Source organism: Dicentrarchus labrax, unplaced genomic scaffold, assembly GCF_905237075.1.
Source record: "Dicentrarchus labrax unplaced genomic scaffold, dlabrax2021, whole genome shotgun sequence".
In the NCBI taxonomy this organism is placed as follows: Eukaryota; Metazoa; Chordata; class Actinopteri; family Moronidae; genus Dicentrarchus; species Dicentrarchus labrax.
Window position 1 is genome coordinate 20,969,343 of NW_026136724.1, and position 25,267 is coordinate 20,994,609.

General features: G+C 44.1%; 2 protein-coding genes and 1 long non-coding RNA gene across 5 annotated transcripts; 1 reads left to right on the top strand and 2 right to left on the bottom strand.

Annotated features, from left to right (window-relative positions):
* Positions 1–21: 21 nt before the first annotated feature.
* irf5 (interferon regulatory factor 5) lies at positions 22–5,574 on the top strand. Of its 3 annotated transcripts, XM_051392950.1 has the most exons (10): positions 22–225; positions 662–843; positions 1,818–2,004; positions 2,125–2,150; positions 2,232–2,259; positions 2,752–2,914; positions 2,951–3,168; positions 3,731–4,120; positions 4,190–4,308; positions 4,426–5,574. In XM_051392950.1, exons 2-10 carry the CDS (start codon positions 670–672, stop codon positions 4,612–4,614), a joined length of 1,494 nt encoding a protein of 497 aa, XP_051248910.1. In that variant the 5' UTR covers positions 22–225; positions 662–669; the 3' UTR covers positions 4,615–5,574. The 3 variants fall into 3 exon arrangements, with proteins under 3 accessions (XP_051248910.1, XP_051248909.1, XP_051248908.1); XM_051392949.1 differs by having other exon boundaries at positions 2,752–3,168; positions 3,737–4,120; XM_051392948.1 differs by having other exon boundaries at positions 23–225; positions 2,752–3,168.
* Positions 5,575–7,911: 2,337 nt separating this feature from the next.
* Positions 7,912–22,027, bottom strand: tnpo3 (transportin 3). The gene is made up of 23 exons (XM_051392947.1): positions 21,770–22,027; positions 18,154–18,354; positions 16,901–16,974; positions 16,620–16,776; positions 15,593–15,736; positions 15,332–15,507; positions 15,105–15,243; positions 14,782–14,928; positions 14,563–14,670; positions 14,385–14,476; positions 13,837–13,976; positions 12,691–12,882; positions 12,315–12,406; positions 12,115–12,191; positions 11,952–12,012; positions 11,257–11,397; positions 10,993–11,109; positions 10,812–10,906; positions 10,572–10,728; positions 10,208–10,375; positions 10,018–10,130; positions 9,193–9,276; positions 7,912–8,565 (listed from the first exon to the last, which is right to left on the bottom strand). The coding sequence occupies exons 1-22, from the start codon at positions 21,887–21,889 to the stop codon at positions 9,216–9,218; spliced, it is 2,772 nt and encodes a 923-aa protein (XP_051248907.1). The 5' UTR covers positions 21,890–22,027; the 3' UTR covers positions 7,912–8,565; positions 9,193–9,215.
* On the bottom strand, positions 16,981–18,141 carry LOC127359148 (uncharacterized). The gene is made up of 3 exons (XR_007882601.1): positions 17,980–18,141; positions 17,810–17,840; positions 16,981–17,730 (listed from the first exon to the last, which is right to left on the bottom strand). It is a non-coding gene; the product is annotated as an uncharacterized LOC127359148 (long non-coding RNA).
* Positions 22,028–25,267: the final 3,240 nt, after the last annotated feature.

Genomic DNA, 25,267 nt, shown 5'->3' on the forward strand with positions numbered 1-25,267 from the left:
GTCTCTGTGACAGGAAGTAGTTGCTCTCACGGACTCGGGTCTGATCCGGATCTGATCTGAGTTCCGTCTGAAGTTTCTGAGCCGCTGCTCTCGTATCGGCGGCTGTTTGTTTGTTTGTTTGTTTGTTTGGTTGATTGTTTGGTTGATTGTTTGTTGACGTCAGACGATCTCGCGACTGTTTATCGATTTGGAGATAATCACCGGCAGGACCGGAACCAGGACCAGGTGAGTCCATCATTAAAATCACTGCGTGCGCACTCACACACACACACACATGCAGACACACACACACGCACGCACGCTCTGACGTCGGTCCTGGTCCTGGTCCTGGTCCTGATCCTGATCCTGATCCTGATCCTGGTCCTGGTCCTGGTCCTGGTCTGATCCCAGAGCTGATCTGGTTTAATGTGATCTGATGTGGTCTCATGACTCTGAGTCAGCGACTTCCCAAAACTTTTAAGGAACAAAAACAGAGAACTTTATTTGAACTGTAGACTGACACAAACAGCTGAGTACAGCAGACTGATTGATTACCTGACTGATTGATTACCTGACTGATTGATTACCTGACTGATTGATTACCTGAGTGAGTCACATGCAGATGTGTGGATTAATAATAATATATTTATTGATCTCTCTGAATGAATCATTGTGAGTTCAGGAGTTAAAATGAGCATCCAGCCCCGGAGGATCCGCCTGAAGCCCTGGTTGCTGGCTCAGGTGAACAGCGGCAGGTATCCTGGTCTACGGTGGCTCAGTCCAGACCACCGACTCTTCCAGATCCCCTGGAAACACGCTACACGCCACACGCCAACATCAGACGAGGAAAACACCATTTTCAAGGTCAGATTAATCCTCAGCAGCTCAACACTGACCTCTGACAACTGAGGCAGTTTGGAACAGTTTGGAACAGTTTGAGACAGTTTGGAACAGTTTGGAACAGTTTGAGAGAGTTTGGAACAGTTTGGAACAGTTTGAGACAGTTTGGAACAGTTTGGAACAGTTTGAGACAGTTTGGAACAGTTTGAGACTTTTTGGAAAAATGTGGAACAGTTTGAAACTATTTGAGAGAGTTTGGAACAGTTTGAGACAGTTTGAGACAGTTTGGAACAGTTTGAGACAGTTTGGAACAGTTTGAGACAGTTTGAGACAGTTTGGAACAGTTTCAAACAGTTTGGAACAGTTTGGAACAGTTTGAGACAGTTTGAGACAGTTTGGAACAGCTTGAGAGTGTTTGGAACAGTTTGGAACAGTTTGAGACAGTTTGGAACAGTTTCAAACAGTTTGGAACAGTTTGAGACAGTTTGAGACAGTTTGAGACAGTTTGGAACAGTTTGGAACAGTTTGAGACAATTTGAGACAGTTTGGAACAGCTTGAGAGTGTTTGGAACAGATTTAGACTCTTTGGAACAGTTTGAGACAGTTTGGAACAGTTTGAAACAGTTTGGAACAGTTTGAGACAGTTTGGAACAGTTTGGAACAGTTTGAGACAGTTTGAGACTTTTTGAACCATCTGTTTTTAAATAAAGTTTAAATTTGAACCCTGGAGGACTCAAGTGAATGTCATGAAGAAGAAGCAGCTAGATGATTTGCTCCACTTCCTGTTTGAGCCTCACAGTTTCACTTCTTGTAAAACTGCAAATGGACTCCTCACTGAACTGTACTGATGATGTCACTTCCTCCTTCACTGCTTCTGCTTTTATTTGTGTTCACTGTTCACACTGTAGAGCCCGTTACTATAGAAACGCATACGGCTGAAACAGGGAAACAGCTAGCTTAGCTTTGTTCTAAAACAAACCCTGCTCTGTGTCTTCCAGGCGTGGGCTCTGGAGACCGGTAAATACCAGGAAGGTGTGGACGAACCCGACCCCGCCAAGTGGAAAGCAAACCTTCGCTGTGCTCTGAACAAAAGCAGAGAGTTCCAGCTGAAGTACGACGGCACTAAAGAGACTCCGGTCCAACCGTATAAAATCTACGAGGTCTGTGAGCAGCCCGGGAACGCAGGTGGGTCACGCTGAGGTCATGACCTCTGTCTGTAGAATATGAACTCGTATTCATTCATCGTCCGTTGAGTTCCTGGGAACTAACAAACTGATTAAAGGTTTGATCTGGTTCCTGTTTCAGATGCTGTTGATGACGATGATGAAGAGGTGAGCAAAAAAACGTGTAAAAATACAAACGGCTGATATTTTTATCCCCCGACTAACAACAACAACAATCTTTGTTCTCAGATGCCCAATCTGATGGATCTCAGCATCAGTAAGTCAGAACTTTAGTTCACTTATTGAATATATTGATCTCAAACTATTAGGAACCTGGAAGGTTCTGGTTCTGGTTCTGCTTGTGTTTCACATCAAACACCATAAGACAAACTCTTTCTGTTCTGTTGGACTGTTTTACAATCAATAAATAAGATAAGATTGATATTATTGATCCACACTGGGGAAATAAATGAACAGAGTGATCAGAGAGTTAAGGACTGACTCCAGACCACCTTCAGTACTGGACCAGAACCACTGAACCCAGCGGCACACAGGGATTGATAAGATTTAATTGATACCCATGCAATGATCAGTTCCATTATTGATTTCAGACAGTAATGTATACAAATGTATTTAAAAATAATAATAATAATAATGTATGTGTAGAATATACATCACTTCCACCAACCCAACAGTACCAGAACCAGAACCAGACACAGGGCTGATAGTGACTCAGATGATGTAATGTGATGATGTAATTTCTCATCAGACCCCAGGATCAGTGACCCCCCCTCCTACAGCCCCTTCACAGCCCCTTCGGAGGTGGATCAGTTCAGTCTGTCCAACAACGGGACATTTGGACCTCCACATGTGATCCCCATACCCCTCCTTCCAGAACGAGACCTGCCCATGACCTCTGACCTGCCCATGACCTCTGACCTGCCCATGACCTCTGACCTTCCCATGACCTCGGAGCTCCATGCTCGGGGTGGGCTGTTGGATCAGAGGAGCTTCGTCCACCCTGCAGGACTCTCTAATGGACTCCAGGATTTGAATTCTCTGCCCCCCCAAGCCGCCTCTGCTCCCCCGCATCCATCCCCAATGGAGGCTAGCAGCATGGGGGGCGTCCAGAACCAGGGAGACCCTCAGAACCACCAACCCTGCGACCTGCTGAGCAGCGTTCCATGTGAGTATGGCCTCTGAACTCTGGTTGTTGAGATGTTCTAGATGTTTTTAGGGGAGTCGGGTCCGCTCACCTTCTGAAATCGGTTTTGTGGGTTCCCGGTTAGCTCAGTGGGTAGACCTGGCGACCCATGTACCGAGGCTGAGTCCTTGCTGCAGCAGCCCAGGGTTCGAATCGGACCTGTGGCCCTTTGCTGCGTGTCATGCCCTCTCTCTCTCTACCCCCCTCTCTCTCTACCCCCCTTTCCTGTCTGTCTTCGGCTGGCACTATCAAATAAAGGCAATAAAAACAATAAAATAAAATAAATTGAAAACGGGTTTTGCCTGCTCGCGAATCTTCGGTCTGAAGTGGACTCGAGTTGTGGGGGTTTTGGTAGTTTGAGTTCTCAGGTGTGACACAGTTTTACATTCAGCAGGTAGAAACCTGTTAGAGACTGGAGGATGAAGTCACACCCACCTGTTGGCTCACAGTCAACTGGAACAGGTTCTGTGGTTCAACAGTCGGTTCTCTGCCCACTTTTGTTAAAATGGCTCTGGTCATTCAACTGTTCTCTCTGTTGCCGTAGTAACAGATCTGGACCTGAAGTTCCAGTACCGGGGCCGGACGATGGGCTCTTTGTCCGTCAGTAACCCTCAGGGCTGCCGGTTGTACTACGGACACCTGGAGCCGACCCCGGAGCAGGTGGACCTGTTCGGACCCGTCAGCCTGCAGCAGGTACGGTTCCCGGGAACGTCTGAGATTCAGAACCAGAAGCAGCGGTTCTACACCGATGCCTTGCTGGACGTGATGGACCGTGGCCTGATCCTGGAGATATGGCAGCAGGACATCTACGCTGTCCGTCTCTGTCAGTGTAAGGTGTTCTGGTCTGGACCAGGCGTTCCCGAAGAGGGTCCACCGAACCCCATGGAGAGAGAGAAGAAGATCAAAGTGTTCAGCCTCAACGACTTCCTCCAAGGTGACTAATCAGCTGTTAGAACCCAGGTACAGGGTCAGATCCAGGTGTTACATGTTCTTCTGTCCACAGGGCTGATCCTGTTCCAGCGAGGGGAAGCTCAGAACCCGCCCCCCTTTGAGATCTACTTCTGCTTCGGGGAGGACTGGCCCGACAGGAAACCCAAAGAGAAGAAACTCATTATAGTCCAGGTCGGTTCATGTAACGTCCCCCATTGGTTTGTATATCATATCATAATAATAGACTAACAGTGGGTAACAAGGTTCTCTTTGTGGATCTGATTTGAGCCTGGTTCTTGGTGTCCTCAGGTGGTTCCTGTGGTGGCTCGGATTCTGACCGAGATGTTCTCTGGAGAACTCAGCTGGTCCACAGACAGCATCCGCCTGCAGATCTCCAACCCTGACGTGAAGGACCAAACGGTGGAGCAGTTCAAAGAGCTGCAGAGGCTCCTGCAGAACCAGCACATCCAGGGACCCTGGAACCCCAACGTCCCCTGAACAACAGGAACCCGACAGGAGGACTGCGTCATCGTCATCATCATCGTCATCATCAGCAGCAGCTCCGGGACTCGCAGAGGTTCAGGAGATCAGACAAACAGCGGATCCACATCCTGTTTAGACCTGTACTGAACTAGTCCTTGAATGAACCCTGCAGTCCAGGTTCAGGTCCACGATGCTGACTGTATATATACTGTATATGTATATAAACATGCAGTATACAGTATATATACATATATATACATATACTGTATATATACTGTAACAGGGAATGTTCATTGTGAGTAGACTATGGCGCCCCCTGTGGACAGAAGCGGTACTGTTTCCTATAAAAATGATGTAACATATGAACGTATTGATACTATTTTTCTTCTCTAAACTGCGGCGAGGTAATGTGAGATCAATTATGTTTTTATTACCGTAGTTTAAACGTAACCATCCAACTAACAGCCGGTTTGTTCTGCAAAAGCACTTCAATGTTCCCTGTAAAACCGGCGCCAGAATAGGGCGACGTGACATTCAGGTGTTGTGGTGAACTCCGCAGCTTAGTTTTAAAGCTAGTGAAGCATCCATCGGTACCGACCACGTCATGCTAGCTTGTGAGGGAATAATAAAATAATTAACAGGCTGAATAACGCTCCAAAGTTAGGCTAAATATTGGTGATTTCAAAGGGATCCACTGACCTCTGACCGGGTTCTATGGTTACCCACAAGTCTCCCCTTTACAGACACTTTGTGCTGTTTTTGTATTCAGTAAAAATTTGTGTACTTGATTATTTCTGCTCCATAAACAGTACAGGAAATAATACTGATCTCACACTGTCCTCTGACCTATAACATCTGATGCGTTCAATGACCACAAACCCATCAGTGTGTCTGTAAACTGTTTGACATCATTTCAGTAACTTTCAGTGAGTGTATTCAGGATTTCAATAAACGCCGTTGCAGTATTGTTTCATACATCAGCTGTTTTTACATCATTATTTAAATTCACTGTAAGTCTCTGAAGGACCTGATCACAACATCCTGTCCAGAGTCCAGATCCCGTGATGACTTCAAGGCTCCCTTGTTTCTTTCTCAAATGTGAATATTTTCAGTTTATCAGTTTTATTTCAGTGAACTGAATCTCTTCAGACGTCCTTAAACATGATTCATCATAATGAAAATACTCAGAAAACAATCAGTTGCAACTATTTCCATATTTAGATGTTAATGTTTCCTGTAGCGCCCCCATCAGGACGAACTGTTGAATATTCACGGATAATCAAACTTTTAGTATCTTTTATGAAAAGTTCCCAACAAATCTGTGTTTCTGCATTGATTAAGGATTTCAGAGACTGGTCTGGACTCTCAGCTGGTTCAGGTCTGAGTATCAGGTGACAAACAGAAACCAGTTTAACCAGAACTCCCACACAAAGGATGGAGCTACAGTGATGACATCACATTACCCAGAGGGCAGCAGTGACATCAGCTGTGTCACATTACTGAATGAAGCACATACTCGACTAGTTGAAGACTTCCTGAAGTCCGACAGGAACGTGGACTAAAATAAAGGGACTGTATGAATGATAATTGACTAAAAACCAGCATCCATCCTCCAGTGTGACTGATTTTGGTTTTGACTGTTTTATGACAATATGATTATAGATGATTAATCAATTGTGAAAATTTTTAAAAGCTGTCCACATCGTGTACTGCTGATATTAGAACACGTCGCCAGTGATCTGAGCACAAGTGGACAGCTTTAAGTACGTCAGTTTTCATGCATTCTCAGTCTTTTGGTGAGATTTATAAAACATCACGTACGTTTGTCTCCCTCATTCATCTCAATCATGCTTCTGACCTTTCACACAATTCACTGGAAATGGCTTGAAACACACCCCCAATTGCCTGATTTGCATGTGAAGGATCAGCATTTAGATCGACCAAGCAAATGAAGCAGCACAATTTTACAAACTAAAATGTGTTATATTTGAACATAAACTGGGTTTAAACAGTCTCTAGCAATATTTACAGAGCTGTTTATCGGTCTGTCACACCTGAACGTTCTTCCTCAATAATACAGGATAATGTCTATTTTTGTTAAAGATCATGTATTTATTTGCTTATTTATATAAAGACTATTGTAATAATTATTATGCAGTGACAAACATTGACTGAAGACAGAACGAAAGACACCAGTAAGCACTCTCACCACGCCTGGGTTTTTACACATCTGGAAACATGGCGTAGAAAGTGGCGCGAGTGGCACTTTTGTGTGGACACGTGATTTATACATCTGACCTCTGTGCTCATTTCCTCGCTCTATATGCAAATAAACGCTGTTATAGGGCTGTACCCTGTCAGCGTCTATTATTACTGTCCTTACACTGGCTTTAGTCTCTTAGTGCTGTCAGCAGCCCTGCAGGAGAGATGCTCTGTGGTGCATTGTGGGATTTTATAACAACTTTATGAGCAGGACGCACACTTTTACTTTTTTCCGACTGTGTGCAAATCTGACGAAGAAAAACATTAAAGCCACAGAAATTAAAGTGTGCGTCACTCCTGTCTCGGGACTGCTGCTTGAGCCCGAGTGTCTCACACTGGACGGCAGTAGAGGAGGATGGACCGCCATCTGTTAGCCAACACGCTGGAATATAACTTAATGTGTAACGTAATTTACAAATAACATAAAGGCCCAATTAGTTAACATGTCGCAGACAGCGTTTCACAAAGGTTATAAAGTTTCTTTCTGTGATTTTTTTGGTGATATTGTGGTTAATAGTTCAGAGGTCAAATCGGCTGAAACAGACAAACATCTGCGGCTGATCTCTGCAGGTAAAAGAGCTCAAACACACAATCTGCATTGCAGTGAACCAATCAGACAGCATGTTTCTGTGACCCAGGACTCATCAGTGTTTACACTACAAAGGATATGTGGTCACATGCGTCCCAGATCACCTCAGGAAGGGGTTTGATTGATCTGATCACAGTGCGTCTGCGGTCGTTCACACTGTATTTAGAACCGTCCACTTGTCTAATACCAGCTGGAAACAGAAGTATGAAAGCATTAACGGTTGTAGAGTCCACAGAGACGAATGCCATCCGCAGTCGTTTAACTAGACCACAATCCGCTCACGTACTCCGCCGTCCTGTACGAACTCTCCACAGAAACAGCCTCCACACGCGGCTCACCTGCTGCTCTGAACTGTGGGTGAAAAAATCCAAAACAAGAGACACAGAAAGAGGCGGAGCAGCTGCTGACGGACAACTTCAGTAACGTCTCAAACAGGAAGATTTAAACACTAAAACCAGACGTTGTTGTTGATTCAGTTGTTTTTTTTATTGTTTACAACAAGGCTACATCACCGATGATGTCATGGTGTCAGTCTCTCTGTCTCATTACCCAGAGTTCACTCTGTCTCACTTTGTGGAAAAACAACTAAAATTCAACCAAAGTTAAAAAGGTCAAAGGTGACGCCAAATCCTCCAGCATTAAGCCTCCACAGGCAGCCGCTCAGCCAAGAGCATCATGGGAAATCTTTTGGCTCTTTGTATGGCACGGACAAAAAACATCACGACCAAAGTCCCAAAAATAAATCTTCTCTTAAAAACTGTTGACCAGGCACGTCCTACGATTGATTACCGATGAAGATCCAACAGGACTGATCCACATCAGTTCACTTAGTGAACTCCTCCTAAGTCCTGACCCGCCCACCTGCTGGACCCGACCCCGCCCACCTGACACCTGCTGCAGGTGAGGTCAGGTGAGGTCAGGGGTCGGGGTGGAGGACTCAGTCTGTCCAATCAGTCTTCACTCTGTCAGTCCATCAGAGCGATTCGTCTTGTTTCACATTCAAAGTCCCTCCTCCACCTTCATCTTCCTCATCTTCATCTCGTCCCTTTGGATCCTCGTCTGCAGTCGCAGCTTTTTGCCGTCACCTCTGAATGTTGGTCAACAAAAGATTTAACCTGAAGGAGAAGAAAACAACAACAAGTTAGTGTTGATGCAGAGTAAACAGAGTATCATTATTCTTCCTCTGTATTTTATTCCATCATCAGATATTTACTGTTTATTTAATAGATTAAATTCAAGTTTAATACTGTTAATACATTTCTAAAATGATATAAAATTAGTGACAACAGTAAAAGTGTGTAATTGTACATAGATTTGTTTGTTAATTGACAGATATCTTGTATAATTCTGGAAGTTTTCACAACAAAAACGTTGAATAAATGTTGTTTATCAGTGTATAAGCATCGGTAAACTGTCCAAATACAGTTATCAGTGTAAACAGCAATAATTAATGTCATTTCACAGATAAGGACTTTTATTACAGTTCTTAAGAAAAATCTAATAACAGAACTCCTCTGTAAGTTTAAGCCTAATTATTTGTATTATAGCAGTTATCTGTATTTATAGCTCATTTCATTGGTTTTACAGTGTAAATATCTTTAATTCATCATTAAAAAGCCCCAAAATTAAATGTAAAATTAAAGCAAAACATTTATTTTCTGTTATCTTCCTGTCTTTTAGTGGCGTTCCAGCTTACTTAGACAGTAACCTGGTGTAAATGGTTTCCCAGTGTTAATAGTTACCTGGTGTTGGGTGAACGTGGCAGCTATCGGAACAATCTGGTGAACTCTCTGATGGCCCAACACACCTGTTTACACTCCTCAGCACTAGAAGAAGAAGAAACACAAACGTCAATACAGAACCAAACTGTGTCATCAGGTGTTTTCACTATGAAGCTGTCCACCCCCCCCCCTGCAGCTGAGTGAGTTCAGGTGAACTCAGGTGAGTTTGTCAGAGCTCAGGTGGAGCTCTGGTAGGACGAGTCTGAACTCGCTGTGAGGACTCCAGTTTATCTGCATTTCACATTTAGACGAACGTGTCTCAACAGAAACCTGTCAGATGCCGCAGGCTGCTGGTGTGAAACAGCCCATCCTGTTCAACATGTCCCTGAACGCCTCACAGATCCAACTATTTCAGATGAGTCATCACTGGAGCTTTCTATTCACCTGAACTTAATGAAAGCAGTGTGAGGCAGAAACCTCTGACGGGGTCGATGATCCAGCAGGTAAAGCTGCTGACACGATCTCTGATGTTTAATCTGATTCAGATTATTTTCTGTTCAACATCCATCAGTGAACCTCTCATCAGTAAATTATATCAGATAATCAACTCCAACCGACAGCTTATGGTTTATTATTATTATATATATATATATATATATATATATATATATATATATAGACCACCACAGTTAAACCTGCATTGGGGACCGTCTCCCCCTTCTGGCAGTGACAGCAATTACACAAACACTACTCCCCTCTCCTGCTCTGGCCAACCAATCGTTGCTGGTTGCTATGTTACTGTTGTTACAGGTGTTACAGGTGTTACAGGTGTTGTTGGTATCCCACCTGGTGACCTGTTTGTGGAAGTCAGTCAGCTGTTTGTGAGTGACAGTCACAGCTCCTCCTGACGTCTCCTTCGGTAAACCTTTCAGAGCGTTTTCTAACCAGCGACAGAACGTCTGAAACAAAAGGAGGACGTCAGTACCTGAGGACCGACAGGTGACACACCTGACCACGAGTTACGGTTCATACTCACAGGTCTGTCGAACACCATGACCTCCCACAGCACCTCGGCCACGTCGGGCAGCGTGTACGGCGGCAGGCAGAAACAACAAGAGTGCATCAGCTGAGTGACGAGCTGCTGACCGTGCTGCTCCATGGCCTGACCAATCAGCTGCTTCCTCACCTCAAAGTCCTCCTCGTGCTGCAGACAGACATCATCATCATCATGTTGGCGAAGGGTGTAACAGTACATTGATTCACCCCAAAATGTTTGGTACGCCGTGACCCAAAATCTATCATGAAAATACGTCTACATAATGATGTCTATGACCTCCACTGAAATCCTTTTTCTCTACATGTTTTCTTTCAGTGCAAACATTTTATTTCTGCTGACTCACGTCGTTGGCGACGCCAGTGTGGATGAGATCTCGGACAAACTTCATGACGCTGCAGTTGGCGTCTCGGTGGTCCAATGAGGTGGCAGCGATGGCGCACTGGATGATGTGAACGATGATGCTGCTGCTGAGTAAAGTGACGGGACTCCTCTGGACAAACCTGAACCAACAGATAGACAGACAGACATCAGAGGACGTTCCTGAATCATAAACCTGTCTGTCCAGATGAACCTGCAGACTCACCTGGTGGCCAGTCTGAACAGGTCGTCCACGGTGTCTGGATGATTCCTCAGACCATTCTGCTGCTCCAACAGCTGGAAGGTCGGCATACACAGAGCCTGAAGAGACAGGACGAGGTCATCATGTTAACATCATATGTTTACCTGGTGGACAAGTGTGTGTCTACCTGGTCTGTAGTGTTTACCTGTAACATGTCGAGCAGTCCCTGTCTGCAGCCCTCCTCCATGCCGTACTCGTCCACCAGGATGCTGCCCAGGTACAGGAAGCAGGAGTGTGGATACACCTGGTACACACTCACCATCTGATGACAACAACATCCAATGAGAATCAGGTGTGTTAAAACAAGTGAACAGGTAGATACACTACTGAATTAACTGGTCAACCTGTTGCTCACACATCAGGAAAACAAACTATTGGCACTGCAACAATAAAAACACTGAAAACTCACCTGAGTGACGAGCGGCTGCAGGAGGGAGGCGGAGCCTTTCCCGACACATCTTACAGCAAACCTGAGACAGCGACAGCATCGCTCCACAATCCTGTTATCAGCCTGATGAGTGTTCAGAGTCTCCGACAGCACCGGCCAGATCTACAGGTGAGTCACATCACACAGGTGAGGTATGTACAACGCTTCAGATGCTCGAGGTTTCTGCCTCTTTGAAAGACGTTTTTTCCTTGCCGCTCTCGCCAAGCGCCTGCTCATGGTGGGAACTGAGATAACTCACAGAAACTACTAAATCTAACCTACAACCAAACAGCTTCAGTGTCTGTAAATCCTGAATTCTCAACAATTTCAGGACAAAGGGGGAACAAATCTTCATGTTCTCCACTGGGAACTGTGACTGACTCCATCTGTGGATTATAAGCTGAGTTGCCTTTGCACTACCTATATATCTGTTTATGCTAATACAAAGAGTATCTGCAGTTACTTAGAAAATAGATATTTAATAAGAACAGTCAAAAAAGAGTGCAGTCAGCCTCTGTAGGGCAGTACAGGTGAGTCACATGATGCAGGTAAAATGTATTAGTAACATATCTGATGACTGTGTGTCACATGATTAAGGTTATAAATAAAATAATTTGTATGTGTAAATATTCCAATGGCTCTTGCAGGTGAAGCTCAGGTGAGTGCAGGTGTTTTACCTCCTGGATGACTTTCTGACAGGGGTGCGTCTGTCCGTTCTCCACGATGGGGTTTGTGTGTCTGAATGAAACACAAACACACTGTTCACTATCTGCTGCTTCCTAATTTGAATAAAGTTTGAATAATACATTTGACTACAGGTCAAACAACAGGTAAACTCACCTGAAGATAACAGCCAGCCTGTCGAGCCAGACGGTGGGATCGGCTGATTTACCATTTGTAGATTCTTCAGCCAGAAGCTGAAACCGCCCCAAAACAAAAACTGGTTTTAGTTTGAATATTTGTTTTTGCTCATTGTCTATTAAATACAAACAATCAATAAATCATTAATATTAAAAACTGTCACAGAAACACAGACGGACCTTTTTTAGAGCCAGGACCTGAACAGCACAGAGATCACTGAGACACTCTGCGATCTTCTCCAGAGGAAGACGAGCCAGGACCAGAGCTGTCCCTGCGCAGGGAAATAACAACAAATCAATATAGTTTACGACCACGGTCCTTTTACGTGTCGATCGGCAGCTGATACTGGTCCCTGATCAGCCATGAGGTGGTCTTTGAAGAACGGTCAGTGGTGGGCAGAAGAGTGATGATGTGTTCGCACCAAATGCGTTATTGACACACGTTTATTGACTGCAAGCAAACAACTTTTAAAATACTTGTTTTTCTGGCTATGCTAACTTAGTCCACTGTAAAGTAAGCAGACAGGTTGAGAAGATAACTCTACAGGTGCAGTACCTTTGAGCAGCCCGACGGCGGCCTCGGTGGACAGGGCGAAGGAGTCGAGGGCGCGAGCGATGTCCAGCAGACCCTGGAAGTGTTGAGCCATGTGGTCTCTGCACACTGAGCAGATGTTGTGGATCGCCTTCGCCGCTGCCGACGCCAGAGGTTTCTCTCTGAGACCTTTCATCAGGTAGTTCAACACCGGGTCTGACAGGAAGAGGAAGGAAGAGATCAATCAGGTAATCCACTGACAAACAACAACTGATCTGAGCTTATAATAGGAAATAAACCAGTTTACAGGTGAAGCTGTATGCGCCACTCATTCTTGCATTAGATTTTTTAGTTAGCACGCTGTCTGACTTTAGAGCACCGACGAACTATCTGCAGTGACGGAGGCAAAACAAACAGAGCAGCAGAGAGAGTGTCTGACCTTAAAATCAGTGTTTATTCCTGAAGTTACGGTGGAAAATGTCCACAGCCTTCAGACAGCAAGCTCCCCGACAGCTAATGCTGCACATTTTACTGTTGTGACTTTAAAGTCCAGGTGAAATGAAAAATGTAATTTTAACCCTTTAAGACCACATCCTCAGTTATATTGTTCCTCTATTTAACAACGTATGCCAAAACATTTACAAATTAGAATTAAGTAACCATGAATTAACTGATTTTAACCAATAATAATAACGGTAATGTTAGATGCTGTTAGCTAGTTATCTTGTGCAGCTAAAGTTAGATGACTAACCCCGGGGTGTCAGGAGCCAAAAGCAACAATAAAACCACTTCAGTCCTTTATTCCCTGCAGTCAAACTGTCTCCGTCAGCATCAGATGCTGCATTCAGTCCCAGTAAGCTCCCAGTAAAACAGAGTCAGCTAATGGATCCACTACAGCTGCTGGACTGTCACATGTCTGCAACAAGTCCCTCCCTTTTATATACATTTTTATATAAATATAAGGAAGCAAACAGCTCTGATTTCTGTTTCACCTGGACTTTAAGGCGTCTCCTCATAAGCTCTCAGTGGTGGTTTGTTTTCTATTGATGAAGTGAAACTCAGACAGACTGGCACACAGACAGAATACAGTTCAACCCTGAGATTAAACATCAGTGTGAACCACAGATGAAACCCAGCAGCAGGTTGAAGTTTGAAATGATGAGCTCGTACCGAGGAATCTTGGATTTCTGTCCACGACCTCGCTCATCTCTCCGACCAGCTCGATGCTCGTATAACGAACCGCCATGTGGACGCTTTCTGGAAGTAAAACCACCTGCTGCAACACCTCCGACAGCGTCGGGTTGTTCTCTCTGAAAGATGAACACAAACAGAGTCAGAGGACGCAGATTAACCTCGAGTATTTCTCTCTCTTTAACCTTTTATAGTCATTCTATAGAGACTGATGATATCTTAATTAAACCATCTGAAAGTGGTTGGTTAGTCTCTGAATGAATCATTGGTGTGATTTGAATGTGAAATGAATTAATTACACAAACACATATAATGTCAGATCCAGTAAGTTGGAGAAGTGGAGTGAAACGAGCTGCTTGTGGTTGTATTCTAACTGACAGTAACGACTGACTGACAGTAACTGACAGTAACTGACAGGGACAGCTGACGTTAGCGTCTCAGTTTACAGCAGCGCTTCAGGAACAGGTGATCCTCACGTTCCTGTTTGTACTTCCTGCTCTGGATGATAAAGAGACTCAGATACTCACGGATCAACACTTTTAGCAATCGCAGCCATGATGAAGAGAACGGCCTCCGTCACCTCCCAGGAAGGGTTCCCTTCTTTTAACGTAGAATATAACTGAGAACAAACACAACAGATTTTAACGTAGAACATCACCACTGAGTTTTGTTGTTGTTGATTTGTGGATTAAAACTAAAAGGTACCTGAGAGAAACACTCCATGGATCCAACGAGAAAGATGACGTCTTTAACGAGGTCAGAGACTCTCATCCTGAACTCTCCGAAATCATCGGTGTCCTCTGGGATTCCCTCCTGTCCAATAAAAACAACTTTAATTATTATAACAAACACTTTAAACAGTGTTTGAATCCAGACTTCAGATCAAAGTCTCTGGTTCTGTGGAGACTGGATCGGGGGACTTACGTGGTCTGGATCGAGCTGACAGTGTCGGGCCAAACAGTGCAGAAGTCTCTGGATGTACGGTCTGAAGATGGTGTGAAGAGCTGCATCGTTAATTTTATACAGATGTTCTCCAAGGCGGTACCAGAAGTTAAAGGAGATCTCCACAACCTGGATCAGAACACAAAGACAAGAATTATAATAACTTAAAGGACATCTCCAGAACAGCAGGACTAGTGTTTTAGTACCTCGTATTGTGGGTGTACTGTGGAGTTGTGGGTATTTTTGTACGTCGTACTGGGGGAGGTGTAGTGGTAATGTTACTGGTGTTGTGGGTATTTTTGTACCTCATACTGAGGGTGTCCTGCACAGATCAGCAGCAGCTCCAGTGTCCTCAGGTCTCCCATACCCTGACCTGGACTCCTGACTGTGGTCTCTAAAAATGTCTCGCAGAGTTCGGTGAAGATCCTGCAGTAGTTCAGCACTCTGAGGACAGAAGTCAAACATGAATGAACCTGACGACACTGATATTTTACACTGAATCAATCTGGACCAGGTTCCTGTGTGTCCTCACTTGTCAAGGTCTTCTCGGGCCACAGCCATGTGATACGCCGTCTCCAACGTCAGGACGCCCTGGAACAGCTGCAGAGCCAACGCCATGTTGGTGTCGACGTTTTCTATGGCGTAGAGAGCTGAGCAGACGCAGTCCGACGCCGCCTCGTGGAGGTTGGTGGAGGTTTCATCCCTCTGCTGTGGAGAAGGAAAGAACGTCAGTCTGTCGGATAGTTCCTGTCCGGTTTGTCAACAGGAAACAGAATAAAACAGTGACACTCACCAGGACTTGGAAGAGGACCATGAGCAGCTGGTTACTGGCCATGAAGTTAGTGTCGAGGACTCCCAGGTTGAACCAACTTCCCAAACAGCGAAACACCTTGATGAACATCTTCTCATCGATACCCGTCTTCTCCACACACGTCGTCTAAAAAGAAAAACACAAACAGCGTGACGATGATGATCAGGGCCGTTCCACTGGACGTCTGACAAACCCGCCAAGAGTTTTCAACTAAATACGCTCCCAGGTTCACATTAGTGATCTGAGTGACGGGTCAACACAGATTATTTCCAGAATATTTTGTCATTTTCATCAATTTCCAGGTGTTTCTATGACTGCAAAACTAGTCTTTATTTTTCCAGGCATTCCAGGTTTTCCAGGACGCGTAGGAACCCCTGTGAATGCTTTATTGACGTCATTCTACGATATTTATGTGAATCACACACGACACAAAATTCAGCGGTTGCAAAAATGTACGTATTATATGGTTCTTGCATGTGGCTGTGTTTAGGGGGCGTGGCCAGGCCGTTGTGCCACGCCCCCTAAACACAGCCCCCATGGCATGTTTTACAGATATATGTAGGAAAACTCAACAGGAAGTCAGCCATTTTGAATTTAGTGGACATTTTAGGCGACACATTGTAACAAACTCCTCCTAGGGAATTAATCGGATCGACTTCAGATCCGGTCAGCGCACTCTAAAGACCATCACGATTAAAAGTTGTGTCTTTTAAATGGCGTGGGCGTGGCGCCAAGTTGTCATAACTTCAGTGTAGTTTTGTCTCCACCAAACTTCTTGTGTTTGATACGAGTCCCACCCTAAACAACAGCTACATGCCAATGTTCAGTCGTACTCATAGCGCCCCCTACTGGCAAGAAGAAGTAAGACTTGTAAGAATTAAGAAGATTTTAAATGTCCCGTTCTAATACCTGTATTTTCCTACATAATACAGGTGAATAGCTCTGCACTGCATTAATATAATATGATGTAATGATATAAAATAAAGAGTAAAAGCGTGAGATAACTGACCAGCAGGGTCACCACAGTGCTGGAGTAATACGCCAGATCCTCAATGATTTCTGTCCTACGATTGGCTCCGATTCGTAGAGATCGACTGTGGACTTCCTCCGGCAGCACAGTGAGAATCTCTATGAGGAAGGGCATCGAGCTGATGTCATTGTTGTACCTGAGAGGGGGAGGAGACACGGACAGGTAAATCAGAGGGGTTAAACACACGTCTACGCTTGAAAGACTCGTTCTTTGTGTAACCGCTTTCTGCCGACTGCTCGGACGGTTATGTGTATTCTTACTTTTCTATGAGCGTGTGAACACATCCTTTCCACGAGGCCATCTGAAGGGCGAGATCTGCGATGGCTAAAGCCAGCTGAGAGAGAAAAGAGTCACACAGAGACAACAGAGAGTTAAAAACATCTTCATTTCCTACATAAACACAAAATAAAGAGTCAGTAGTCTGATCACAGAGTCATTATTATAACTGCATTATAACTACTGATTGTCAATATTATACATTCTCTCATTCAACTTCTAGTCAGTTAAATAACACTGAAATTAAAATAGGGCACATTTTTCTGTCTGGATGAGAACCACTGTTACAGTAATAACTGATGTTTAGTTACAGAAGAACTGAGCGGATCTGATCAGTTTCCTCTCTGAGCAAATCAAAGGCTGCATGAGGAACTGGTCAGGTTGTGAAAGGTGAATCTGATGTCACAACACGAGTTACAGAGAGACTGTTCTCACTGCAGGAAGCAAACATTAAAGGCAGAAGGTTGGTAAGTGTCCAAAGTTAGCTCCTCCCCCTCGTAGCTTCCTCTTGGTTACCACCTAACACCTGGTTGCTACGTCCCCATTCACACCCTGCGCACTGTTGTTACTGGCTGGAGGCTACACACCCACCACCCAAAGGTTGACAAACAGAAACATCCTGAACAGAAACATCCTCAACTGAGGACTGCGGGTTCTCTGCAGGTGCATCAATGTAACATCAGTGTTTTAACATTAATGTGACGATAATAAAAAGAAACAAAATGAAGAGAGGAACGAAAGATCCTTTCTTTATTCTGGGGGACCGATTCTGTTACCTGCAGAGGAACGCGTTACCTGCAGAGGAACGTGTTACCTGCCAGAGGAACCTGTTACCTGCAGAGGAACCTGTTACCTCCCAGAGGAACCTGTTACCTCCCAGAGGAACCTGTTACCTGCAGAGGAACGTGTTACCTGCAGAGGAACCTGTTACCTCCCAGAGGAACCTGTTACCTCCCAGAGGAACCTGTTACCTCCCAGAGGAACCTGTTACCTCCCAGAGGAACCTGTTACCTGCAGAGGAACCTGTTACCTCCCAGAGGAACCTGTTACCTCCCAGAGGAACGCGTTACCTCCAGAGGAACCTGTTACCTGCAGAGGAACGTGTTACCTCCCAGAGGAACCTGTTACCTGCAGAGGAACCTGTTACCTCCCAGAGGAACCTGTTACCTGCAGAGGAACGTGTTACCTGCAGAGGAACCTGTTACCTCCAGAGGAACAGGCACTCAGGACGTGTTACCTGTGTGACGATGATGGGTGACAGGTCTTTGAGGTTCTGGATGTGGGTTAGCAGTGAATCTCGCAGTGCATTGTGGGTCTCAGGTGGAAGCTCGTAGAACGACGTTTGGATCTTCATCTTCATCGTCTGAGCAGCAAAATAACACGACTCCACATCCTGTTTGAGCTGCAGCAGCTGGTCGGAGATCTCCCACGCATACATCTGTAGGACGGGACAGGAAGTGATGTTATTACACCTGTGTACACCTGAACAGCTCTCAGCGGACCTCTGCTCTGTGAGGTCATCATGAACAAACCAATCACGAGTGATATTTCAGCCAGGACACCGGGGAACCCTGCAGACTCTACATGGTTTTATTTTTCTCTGCAGCTGCTCAATCATGTCAGATGGGTTCAGATCTCAGCAGGTGACTGGGACTGTACAGGTAATGGAGCAATGTGTGAACCGGGCGGAGCTGCTGAGGTCCAGCCCGGAGGACCCTGGAGGAGTAAAGAGCCAGACTCGCACTGGAACAGTAAGAGAGGAAGTTGGAAAATATGTGTCTGTTACTTAATTCCAGCTGTTGGTTTTACTTCAGTTAGTGTAACCCCTCATCAACCAAACTCCATTCAGAAAACAAGCATTTTAAAAGCTGTTTGCCCGTCGTCTTGTGGACGGACCTGATGAAGTAGGAATTCAGACTTTTTACAAATCGACCAGTTTAATTAATTAAATCAGCGACTGTCAGTGATGGAGTCAACGATTCAGCGGCCATATTGTAAACCCACTTCTGTTACGAGAGTTTGGAAAGTTGGTTCATTGTTGAGGACGTTGCGATATTACATGTAAACAATCTTAAACTGTGTCGTGGCATCGAGGGCGGGAAGACGTGAAATGCTGCCTAATATTTCCTTTAACTAAGATTTAATTTAATTAGACAGGAAACATCCATGATGCCCTAAAACATTATTTAATATTAAAGCTTGTTTTTATCTCACGTGCTGGATGATGTCATTGTTTTTTGTTTTTATTCTGTATAATTTCTGCTCTCTGTAAATCACTTTGTGTACAAATAAAGTTTTATTATGAATTCACAAGAATCAAAGATTGTTTTATATAAAAAAAAAACACCTGGACCTCTCAGACTGATCTTATGACCCATGTAGGGGTCCTGCCCCTCAGGTTGGGAAACAACGTTAGCTCAGACCTGAAGCCTCTCACCAGGTCTCGTTATCTGCACTCGGATTTTATTTTGTTAATCATGACGTTAGTACTGGAGATATTTTCAGAATAATGTGCTTCCTGGGAGCACCTGAAGGCTGAAGTGGCCCCGTATGACATCACAATAGCAGCAGTGGCCCCTGACCCAATTAGAGTTTGAGAGCCAGATTTAAAGCAACAGTACGACCCAACAGGAGCCGCTGCGTAGACACCAGGGCTGCATTATTGATCAGAGAAGCTGCAGCTTTACAGTGAAGTACCGTCGTTCTGGTAATCCCGGTTGGTGCAGACGCCCCAAAAATGTCACATCATCGTGATTATAAACCTTTTTTTCTGCCAAAGTTAAATTTGTGATGGAAAACTGATCAGTCCCACATTATTGATCAATCAAACCACAATCACAATATCTGTCTGTGATGTTTTTAGTGCAGCTCTGCAGTCTGCAGACATCAGAGCATGTTAATGAGGTTATTAACCATGCAGCTAGTGGTCCTATCAACACCAGCGTGGGAGCCGAGGGACGCAGCGGAGAACACTGCCGGGGCCCGAACGAGCCACAGAACCGGGGCGGACCGACGGAGGCCGGCTGATTCCCGGCGGCTCCGACCAGGACTGTGACTCTGGGGACGAAGAGCCGGCGGGTTCAGGCAGCGACAGGAGGGGAATGAAACTGAGGAAGAGGAGCCAGTTTGTATCCAGTTAATTAATTAACTGATAACGTTATCGATCATCCATCGTATCGATCAGTCCGTTGGAAGTTATTGATTCTGTGTGTTGATCGTTCAGAATCATTACGGCTGTTTCTGTTAGCGTTCAAATATAAAGATTACGATTATTACAGTAATATTATCAACTAGTCGACTAGGAAGATCTTTAGTCGGCGACAGCTCCAGTGAAATCTCGTCACTACGCCCCGACAGCCAATCACATCACAGGAAACCGTACGCTGCCACGTTGCGTTCAGGGACCGAGACGCAGACGTAAAACTCAGTTTCCTTTTACGGTTTTACACCCGATTCTTGTCAGCTTGGAACCAAATTTCTGTTCCCAACCCTGGTGACGGTGGTTACCATGGTGACAGAGGCTACCTGTACACACACACACACACACACACACACACACACACACACACACACACACACACAGGTTGTCCTGTATTTCGTGATGCTGGATAACGTCCAACGTTCACTGTTGGATAAAAGTGTGAGTAAATATCTGGAAGTATCGTCTTCGTGTATAATTTATTTTGTGATTAACACTGTATTGATTCTGGAGTTCGAACCCTCAACCACTCAGTGCTGTAAACAAACGCTGTAATAAAAATAAATAAATAAGATCTCACTGTTCTGGTTGTATTAAACTCAGATTTTATCGTCTTGTTTACAGAATCACAATATATTGAACCGTATCGTATCGTCAGACTCTCGCAGATACACAGCTGTAATCAGACTGACAACAACAACAACAACAACAAAACATGTAAATAAAAGGGGCGTGAGAAAATACTGTAAAATATTCCGGATACTTTGTGTTATTGTTTGTTTGTTATTGTTTACTAACTGAGCTGTCATTAAACAGTTTCACTCAGATTGAATGTGAATATCGATCCCTTCCTGCAGCACCTGAACACACCGCGCTGGGTCCAGCCCGGTTACCCGGACACAGACGGAACCAGCTCCAGTTAACAGCAGGTAACAGCTGGATTCATGAGACCAGGTCCTGCTGTGAGTTTGTGCCACGCCCTGAAACAGTGGAGTGAACCCAGAGTAATGTCAGCAGCAAGTTCTCCCCCATCAGCTGTAAAGCGCTTCCTCATTCAGCACCACAGACCCAATACCCGCATTTATATTAACAACCGGTTCCGGTACACAGCCGGTACCTGCGGCTGCAGCTCGGCCCGGTGCCGCCCGCTCACCGGAGCCACACACGAGCCAGCGATCGATATCTGTATCGGTTCGATCAGTGACGTGAAGTCAGACAGTAAACTTTACTGTGGCAGTTAGCCTAGCCGCGCTAGCACGCTAACGGAGCTAGCTGGTGAGCAGCAGTAGCCGAGCGGGCCTCCGAACTCCTCCGAACTCCTCCGAGACCCAAACACAACGTCCGTCTGCCATTTTGTTTTTATTTACATTACAGTGCGGGTTCGGACCGCGGGTTCCGGTCGGTTCTGACAGCCCGCCCGGGCTAACACGCAGCTAACGCTCGCTCTTTGCATCCATTCATTTAGCTTAGCTTAGCTTAGCGATGTTGCTAACGGCTACCTGCAGCTCCTCTGAGACTGCGCAGTTCGGTCCACTCGTCCTTTATCAGAACCCGGTTCCGAGGCGGCCCACATTAAACCCCGCCACCGACTCCTCCGTGCTCCACGCCGCCGGTCCCCCCTCTCCGGTCCTCCGGCCTCTCCCCATTTTCTTACCGATCTCTGGAGCTCTCCGAGCCACACCGAGGCTCGCTCCTTCCCGGCCGGGTCCGGGTCGTGGTACAGGGCCTGGACCGCCTGGTAGACCAGGGCTAGGTTCGGTTTGCCCCCCTCCATAGCTCGGGTCAGAATCAGGACTACGATAAGGCAGAAAGTTCACCAACACGGCGGATCTGAAACGGTCCTAAACGGTCTGTGTGTCGACCGCCATCTCGCACAGGGTTCCCGCGTGCAACCGCGATCCTCTCCCGGTAGGAAACACAGCACGAACATTAGTTCCGCTCCGTCATGATGGGGAGGACTTCACACCGAACTCCTCTCAAAAAACCTTTAATTTAATCTGAATGTTTATGAACAAATACACAGAACTCCATTCAAAAAACCTTTAATTTAATCTGAATGTTTATAAAAATTTTTTTTAAACCCAATAAAAAAATTTTTTTTTTTTTTTTTTTTTAAAAAAAAAAAAACCCCTATTAAAAACCTTTTTTTTTATTTTAATTTTTTTTTAAAAAAAAAACAGAACTCCATTCAAAAAACCTTTAATTTAATCTGAATGTTTATAACAAATACACCGAACTCCACTCAAAAAACCTTTAATTTAATCTGAATGTTTATTAACAAATACACCAAACTCCACTCAAAAAACCTTTAATTTAATCTGAATGTTTATTAACAAATACACCAAACTCCATTCAAAAAAACTTTAATTTAATCTGAATGTTTATGAACAAATACACAGAACTCCATTCAAAAAAACCTTTAATTTAATCTGAATGTTTTTGAACAAATACACAGAACTCCATTCAAAAAACCTTCAATTTAATCTGAATGTTTATGAACAAATACACAGAACTCCACTCAAAATAATTAATATTAATGAATTAATCTAAATAATGTTTATGGACAAAGACACTAAGATATATCTGAATTTAACCGGATTTTATAGAAAAGTCACTGTAATTTCAAAAACGTTTTCAACCATTTGGACCGCTCGTGTTATCACATTTTAACAGATTAAAAGTTGTTTTGTTTATTGATACTGATATTGATCGCAGGCTGTGTGGTGTTTTGGATTTAACTGGAAATGACTCAACAATTTTACATGAGATTTAAAAGTGTGGCTGCAGTAAAGGAAAGCCCCTAGGTCACTTCTCTTAATGGGATAACTGACTCTGCAGTGCAGAGGACAAATTGATACAAAAATAAAAAATGTGTATTTGACATGAAAAAGCAAACTAGAGACTAAATTTAAAATCAAAGTGTATTGTCTGTTTCTGTTCTCTTGTGGTTGATTTAATGATAACAAACACAGAAATCTCCTCGGGCCGCCTCCTCGATGTGACAGGTGCACGCTGGTCCTTTAACCCTGAAACAACAGAACAAGCAAAATAAAATTCTACATCTAAAACTGAAGACACATTGCTCCACATGGTGGTTAAAATCAGAGTTTCACAGCTTCTTATAAAAATGTAAAAACTGATTTATATGCACAAAGGTGTTTGTTGAGTTCAGTGTTTCAGGCTGCTGTGAATCACCTCCAAACTGAGGTCGTATCATACCCATACTTCATAACGCTCACAGCCTGGTTATGATACAGCCCCAGCTCTGAAGATCAATCATTACGATTAGGATCAGTTATCATCAGCGTCTTCCATGAGGTTATATTAATTCAGAAACACACCTTTATCTTTATTGAGTTGACACTTTCCTTCAACTTCTGTCCCCTGAAGATCAGATGAAGATGATTTATTTTAGAAAATAACAGTAATAAAATAATAAAAGTACCTTGATATCTGCAGGTCTGACTCGTTCCTCGACCCTCTGAAGAGCTGCAGATGAAGTGACGGAGGAGTTGAGGGTTTTACGTCTTTATCCTTGTTGTCAGATTAGACGGGTTTAGTGGGAGTTGTTGAGTCTTTCTGTCTTTAATCTGATTTTGTGGCAATGTTTTGAGGATTTGGAGGATTGAGGAAGACCACCTGCTCAGGTAAATCTTAAACATCCGGATTAGAAGTCACACGGACTGAAAACTAAAAGGTTCTTATTGGATTTTATATCCGCCGACCACCTGCTGCTCTCGAAAGAGGATACAAGGTTATTTAACGCAGGGTTGTATATTGAAATACAGGTCGCAGTTTCCTTCAAACAAAAACAAAATATATATATATACAGTAAAATTGATTAATAGGTAAAATAAATGTAAGGGTGCAGTCATTGGGTGTACAACAGCGTGAACAGGAGGGGGCTGAGCACACAGCGCTGAGGGTCTCCAGTGTTGAGCACTGTTGAGGCGGTGTGTCTGGGATCTGTTTGTGAGGAAGTCCAATATCCAGAGTGTGGTACTCAGGTCCAGCAGGCTGGGTGGTGGAGAGGGCATCCTCTGTGGATCTATTGGTTCTGAATGCAAACGAGCAGTTTAAATGAATTTTGAGTAGAGTAGATTATTTCCTGTAAATATTACATTAGAGGTTTCTATTTTTTAACAATCGTACATTTTATCCAACCAAACAATTTCATTTAGTTTTCTTCACAGAATTAGACAAAATGCTGAGATTTAGGCCTTCTGTATATAAATATAAAGTGTTCTTTAAAGGCCTTACAACCCCCCTGTGAAGCTTCGGCGACCCCTAGTGGAGGTCCAGACCCCCATGTTGGGAACCAGTGTTATAAATACTTGTAAATTAAACAGCAGTCTGTCTCCTACACAGCTGGAGGGGCACCTGGCTCATAAGCTTAAAGGCCCAGTGTGTAGGATTTAGTGTCATCTAGTGGTGTAGTTTCAGATTGTGACAAACCGAACACCAACGACCTGGGAATGAGAAACTATGGTGGCAACTTGTGAACTCACTAGAAACTAGAAGAAAACCACATTCAGTCAGTTTTATTTATAAAGGTCTCCAGCAGAAACTGCCTCAGTACATTTCTTTTAAAACCAGTGCAGATCTCAGGTCTGTTAGACTCCAGTTACCCTGCAGAGAAATACTGATTTTAACACTTTAATGTCTCATAGGATGAAATGAAACTTAATTTAGAACATGTTTAGAGAAGATGTGATTGTTTCTGTTCGTGTGTCTTATTTAGAAGTGTACAGTATGATTGTGATGGTTATTATATATGATTAATACATTGGACTTGCTGCTGTTGTTTTGCATTAAGCGTATAAAAAACGTCAAAATCAACTCAAAATTTTTGTTGTTTGAGGAGTTGAAATATGGACACTTCGGGTCTAAACTTCCATTTTGTATTTTGAAAGTGTCAGAAATTGATTCATAATCTTCAATAAGCCCCAAAACCACTTATATATTGTCCAAGACATTGTCCATATAGTTTAACATTTGTTAGATTGTAAACATTGGAGACCCAGACTGAACATTTCTAACATAAAAGTTTGGGGTACTCAACATTTCTGGGTTCACAGTGTGGAAATACTGTCTGGAGACTCAGATGTTGTTCGTACAAAATAAAATATATTTTATTGTAGAACACCGTAAT

Excerpts from the sequence above, each read along its gene's own strand:
- irf5 (XM_051392948.1), top strand. The coding sequence starts at position 670 with ATGAGCATCCAGCCCCGGAGGATCCGCCTGAAGCCCTGGTTGCTGGCT. Across the intron at positions 2,151-2,231 it reads TTGATGACGATGATGAAGAG|ATGCCCAATCTGATGGATCT; the intron begins GTGAGCAAAAAA and ends CTTTGTTCTCAG. Across the intron at positions 2,260-2,751 it reads TCTGATGGATCTCAGCATCA|ACCCCAGGATCAGTGACCCC; the intron begins GTAAGTCAGAAC and ends ATTTCTCATCAG.
- tnpo3 (XM_051392947.1), bottom strand. The coding sequence starts at position 21,889 with ATGGAGGGGGGCAAACCGAACCTAGCCCTGGTCTACCAGGCGGTCCAG. Across the intron at positions 15,244-15,331 it reads GCCCGAGAAGACCTTGACAA|AGTGCTGAACTACTGCAGGA; the intron begins GTGAGGACACAC and ends TTCTGTCCTCAG. Across the intron at positions 10,376-10,571 it reads ACACTGGCGTCGCCAACGAC|CACGAGGAGGACTTTGAGGT; the intron begins GTGAGTCAGCAG and ends GTCTGTCTGCAG.